The following is a 6,000-nucleotide window of genomic DNA, read 5'->3' as shown; positions in this document are numbered from 1 at the left end:
CCACCAGTAGACGTCTTCTGCTTGTTAAAAGCAGTGTTCTGAACTGACGTCACTCGTGTGAACAGTGTTTTAGTTAATAATACATTTGGACAGTCATAACAGTTGGTAGGTTTATGGAATCAGATAAGCATATAAACGCAGCAATGTGACTACAAATCATGTAGTTCCAGCGATTAGTACATAATGTGCTATTTCAATATGTGGATAATAATTTTGTAGAAGTGCTGTAGTTCAAAATATGAAATATTGATAGTTCTACTCAGAAATTAACAGATATTTTGCTTTGCCTTGCGTGTATAACAACACATATTAAACTGAGCTGTGTAAAATCATCAAACTGTAGTAAATTGTTATGAATAAAGTTTCTTTCCGTTCTAAAACTGGTTATTGTGTACTGTATTCTACGACTGCAGATACTTGATAGTTGTGGCTTAACTGTTGTGTTTTGAGTATGTTGTACTTTACATGTAGTTGAGAATTAAGTCACCTTTCTTTAGCTAGTTTACTTTCTAGGGTTGTATACAATAATGTGTGGTTGCCCACTGTTAATCAGGGAATTCCATAACATTCCCAAATAATTATAAGAGACATACTTCTATCACTCTGCGAACTCCTTCTTCGGTCTTCTTTGACTTCACTGGGAAGGGTTAAAATTTATTTTTACTATTTTACTATCATCTCTTCCTTTCCTCAAAATCAACGCAAATAATTAATATTAACGCGCTGACCTTCCAGGCATTTACTGTGTAACAGCCTAATCCAGATGAACTGCATAACACAACTGTGAAAAGGACAGTGAAACAACGAGGGGCTTGTGTTACCTGCGCGGTGGAGCTGAGTGCCGAGAGTGATAAAAAGTTTCCGTAGGCTTGCTGTCATTTTGATTCCAGTCTAGTGTGCCCGTGCACCGAAGCTAAATGATGCAGGGCAATTCAGTGTATCAATAAACGGACTTTTAGAAATATTTTTAACAGTGAGTCACAGTGAGATGGGGACCGAACAGGTAAATACATGGCCGTTCGTTTCAAAGACGTGATTTTTTGGAACCCTTACTTGTTACGGGAAAAATGTACTGTTACACCAGGAATTTTAAATTGTTTAAATTGAGTTAATCGTCAGGCTTCCGTGCTGTTAGGCTACCAAAAATGTGTGTACTTTAAGAATACCGGCAGCAGCAAGAGCCTCCTGTTAGATCTATTTTCAGTTTGTACTGTTTATGATGCATGTGTAACAACAAAAATATTATTAATTACTAGTAACGACAGTAATGCATTCGCGAGATGCATGATAATTCCCCAGCAAACGTAACTTGAGGCTCTCATTTTGAGTTGTAGCGCGCAGAAACAGGAGTTCCAGCAGAAGGGACGATTACTAAGGAAGTCCTCAGCAAGCCGGCGGAGTCGAACTGTCTGAGTGAGCGCCTGCGCAGTTCAGCCTCTGCCAGCCTCCTGTGTAAGGGTGTCGATTCTGAAGCTGGAGCACTAGAGCAAAAAAAAAAATAAAAGAAACGGATGTGCTTCAGAAAACGAAACGGCTACAGCCCTCCAGATCATTTTAATGCAAAAATTGTAAGTACTGTTTTGTATTTAACTATCGCATTTTAGTAGAACGCGACCAGATGTTAGCTTTTCTTGCCCGATTTGTAAAGGTCCGTGATTGCTCTAGAATAGCTTGTCTTTTACAAACCCCTGATTCCCCATGATTCTTATACTGACAGTCTCCCTTTTTATGTGTAGTTTAGGTCAGTAATACATATGTCTGTACTGTACGAGGCTTTTCTGGAATCAGATCGCCGATTGTCATTGCTAAAGTGAGGTTACGTTGCTTATCTCTAAGTAAACTATATATGTAGCTTATTTTTGTGTGTAAATGTATATTATTAACAAACAGTCTGTATACCGTATTCACGCATTTTCTAAGTCTGCTTTCTATATAAATCATATTGCCGTGGTTATGGTTTTCTGTACGTGAGGCTGAGTATTCAAAAATGTTGCATTCATTGTAGAAACTGGTGAGTAGCGTTACTGCGGTGAAATATGTATTTTTATTTTTTCATACAGTATATATATTTTAAATTACTCGACCCATCTCGCTGGCCGTGCATTTCTAATGGACAGTTTGTCGAGGAAAATAGCTTCAATTTTCAGCACATCATCTCAGCTGCCATACCGGGGGAAAAATGAAACGGCAAAGTAATTCTGTACGATGAGAACAATCATAATAACATGTAACGTTAAAAGTGACTATTAGTATATAGAATGTGAAAATACATATGCAGAGTTACCCGCGTTTTTTTTTTCTAAATGAAGCCATTAGGAAGTAGGTAATCATACTACTCACTGATATAGCATATATTGATATGTCAATTCTCGTTGAAGGGATAGCGGCTATATATTTTACTATCAGTTTTGCGAAATAATTGACTTCGGTAGTAATGCTGTTCAGTTTACCGTGCTCTTTGCAAAATGTGTTGTGTGCGTACACAATCGTCTTGTCACGGATGAGAACTGTGCTGTATTTGACAATTCTGCGGAATACTATAAGGGTGTTTTTTCGTAAAGGTTTGCGTGCCTTTCCAGTCCAAAGGATGTTCTCTCAGTGGCTGTGTAGTAAGGCTCGTGCCCGATCCGCGCGCGACCCACGGGTGAATGAATTGCTTGTGCGCGTGGCCTGAGCGCGATCCCGACCGGAGGGGGCGGGGCTCGGGGTGTCGCGTGGCGGCACAGCGCTTGGACGAGTTCGCGCGTGCCAATCTACAGGGCACGCGCTTTAAAGGGAAGAGAAGTGGGGGCAGTTTCTTTGCAGTTAGACCGAAGATTAGAGCTGGGGAGAGCGGTTTTTCTAAATGAGTGCGTTTCCTCTTTTCTACTCCCGGTATGGCTTCAGAACCCTTCTTCTATTTTCCGTCCTTTTTCAGCCTTTCGATAAGCTAAATCAGTAGAGACATCCCCTGATTTGGAAACGTTGTCGGTATGTGCAGCTCCAGTAAATATTATCATCAATGAAATTATGCAAACAAATAGAGCGAACGCTGACTGTATACTATACTGAAGTCAAAAGACCGTACTGCCAAGATAATATGGGCAACGTAATGTAGACGCAATGTTATCAGTTTTGTACAGTAGTTGTTCCTGGTGCAGGGTTTTGTAAATGGGATAGAACAGTAACGGAGAGCAGGTTGAATTTACACGTGTCTGCGTGCGGTGCTGCTTTCATTGTTGTGTTACACAGATTGTGTTGAATACATTTTATTCGAAGAGATAACATCTACTACTTCTCTCACAACCCGAAGCAATAGGGTTTTTCTCATTCTGTCGATTACAGATCATTTTTGTGTTTGGGATCTACACTCAGAAGCTTATGACTGCAGTTGTCTTTAAAATAGTGCTTTCAGGTCGCCAAGAATGCACATAGTTTTCTTTGAAAGAAACATTCATCTATAAAGCCTTGCAACATGTAATTGTATGGATCTGAAACATTAATATGTAGTTAATGTATAATATTTGAGTAATAATAAACAATCGTTTTTTGTCAATAACATAATATACAGTACAACGTTTATAAGATGTGCATCACCAGGTTAAAGAAAAGATAAGGAATATATATATACAGAGAAATGTTCACAAGCATTCATACTCTCAAAAATGTCAGTATTTTGTATAAAGATTTTTTTTTAATAGTATGATCATTTCACATGTGTGATACAGTAGAAACCAAAGGTAATTATAGTGATGATGACAAAAGGGAGCTGTTTTGACAAACAGGGGTAGCAGTGTAGTGTACTGGTTAGGGTTCAGGACTTTACGGGAAGGTTGTGGATTCGAATACCAGATATGATACTGATGCTATACTCTTGAGCAAGGTACTGTACTTCACCTGAATTGCTCCAGTAAAATACCCAGTTGTGTAAATGGATACAAATATAATTCACTTAGACCTTATCTCCTTTTTCAACACAATATCCTCTTTGTATTTTTGTTTTCTGCAAATATGCCTTTGGAAAATAATGCAGTTGAATTCCATTACAGTTTCATCAGACTTATTTTACTCTTTCGATAAATATTGATGGTAGTGCACAGTTGTCCAGAAAAGCTTCCTTCTGCTTGTCATTTTATTTTCTGAAGTAACCAAGTTAATAAGACCCTTTATTTCCATTGCCTTTAGGGGAATCCTAATAATATCTTAAATGAAAAATGCACCACATCTAAATATGAACATATATAAAATAGGACAAAAGAGCCGTTTATGTTATTTTGGTCAAGAAACCTGTATTGAAATAGGAGTGCTCAGTTTAACCAGGAGATAAGTGAAGATGCAACTGAAAATAAATCACCTTCCAGTCATTCATATTTTAAATACAGATCATGGTTACAAGCCACATGGTTTTCACTTGTAAGCCCAGATATTCTTTAAGTTGTAAAGTGCAAGATTCATCATGGTCTAGGAATGAATACGCTAGGAATTCAGGACCTGATACAGTTAATAATCGTGTCAAATTGATTGTGATAAAAAATGACTAACATAATTATGAAAAGGTTGCTTTCTTTAAGTAAAACAGTTTATCCCTAAATTGTCAATGTACCATCTAATGTTTATTGTATTAAAACTTTGTAACATGAACATGACCTAACCTTTCCCATGTTTGTATACGGCTTTAAAGAAGCATTCAGTTTTATGTAATATGCTCATTTGAGATGACTAATCTTGAATACTATATCCTCCATCTTAAGAGCACCTCTGCCACCATTAGGCTGCTGTTTATTTTCATTCTCAGTACTGACTCTTCCTCTTTTATCATTCATTTCCTCTTTTGTGTGCTGTTCTCCTTCATTTTGCTTCTTTGTTATGATGCCACTTAAAGGAGTATTGTCAGGGTCTGTCTCCTGTGTTTTCCAGTTATCTCTTTGCTTACATCTGCCTACCCTGCGATATTCTGTGTGTTCTGTATGATGCTCTGTCATACATTCTGCTTCGACCTTCGCCTTGCAAGTGAGGATAACTCTGCTACTAGCAAAAAAAAGTCTTCTGACTGAAAAGACTGCTTGAAGATGTGTAACAGGAAATGTGATGGGGAAGTGTATTAGTACTGCACATGCTGAGGAGAATCATGTGATCCTACTTTTCTGCCTCTCTCACTTCCTGCAGCTTGTTTTAATCTTTTTCCTAGTCTTTCTGTAAGAACAGGCAATATGTGCAAAAAAGAGCAGGACATTCATCCCATCTAGTTTGTTTTGTTTTCGGTAGCTACATTATCTCAGGGTCTCTTCCTGCCATTTCTTCAAAGAAACGATGGTATCAGCTGTGTAATCGGTTCCAGACTCCCACAACCTAATGTGTAAAGTACTGCTTCTTACACTTTCTCCTTGTTTCCATGTGTCCTTTGGTTCGTATTTTACTGTTGTTTCTGAAGGAGTCCATTAGGCCTTTGAGTATTTTACATACCTGATTCAGTTCCATTCCTAGTCATATCTATTCAAAGCTCCAAAGATTTCGTTATTTTACCCTATTAGAGTCGGGCATTCCTTTGAGTTTGGAAATGTACCTGGTGGGTCTTCTCACGATGAGTTCCAGAGCAGTAAAACATTTTGTGTACCATAGTGGCCAAACTGGGACACGATATTCTAAATGTGGCCATACTAGTGCATTGTGAAGTTATGACATAACATCCAGTAATGAAAGTTCTACACTTCTAACTGCACATCCTGTTGTTTTGCTTGCCACTTTTGTTGTCTCTCCACATTGTCTGAAAATGATGTCACCACAAACAGTTACAGTACGTATTTTTATATATAGCTTCTTCAAGATAAGCATTTCCTATTTTATATATGTTGCGTATGTTTCTGCTACCTGCATGTAACACTCCAATCTTGTCAAACTAGATATATTTAATTGAAGTAGTTAACATCATAAAGTAGTGGATAGCATATACAGTGGGCTAGGATGGAAGTAAAAAGAAACAAACATTTTGAATCTGCTGCTAGTGAAAGCGGAATCTTGGAA

The 6,000-nt window shown here is 38.0% G+C and overlaps 1 protein-coding gene across 6 annotated transcripts in view; it reads left to right on the top strand.

The window, feature by feature from the left end:
* Positions 1-1,409: 1,409 nt before the first annotated feature.
* rgs19 (regulator of G protein signaling 19) overlaps positions 1,410-6,000 on the top strand; it is a 45,662-nt gene continuing 41,071 nt past the window's right edge. Inside the window, exon 1 of one of the 6 annotated variants that reach the window (XM_015365139.2) lies at positions 1,410-1,568. In XM_015365139.2, the coding sequence (XP_015220625.1) occupies positions 1,512-1,568 (57 nt within the window). In that variant the 5' untranslated portion in view covers positions 1,410-1,511. The other 5 variants (XM_006639616.3, XM_015365141.2, XM_069179306.1 and 2 more) reach the window with 5 other exon arrangements.

Source organism: Lepisosteus oculatus, chromosome 16 (genome assembly GCF_040954835.1).
Source record: "Lepisosteus oculatus isolate fLepOcu1 chromosome 16, fLepOcu1.hap2, whole genome shotgun sequence".
Taxonomy (NCBI): Eukaryota; Metazoa; Chordata; class Actinopteri; order Semionotiformes; family Lepisosteidae; genus Lepisosteus; species Lepisosteus oculatus.
This window is presented reverse-complemented; position numbering and strand designations above follow the sequence as displayed.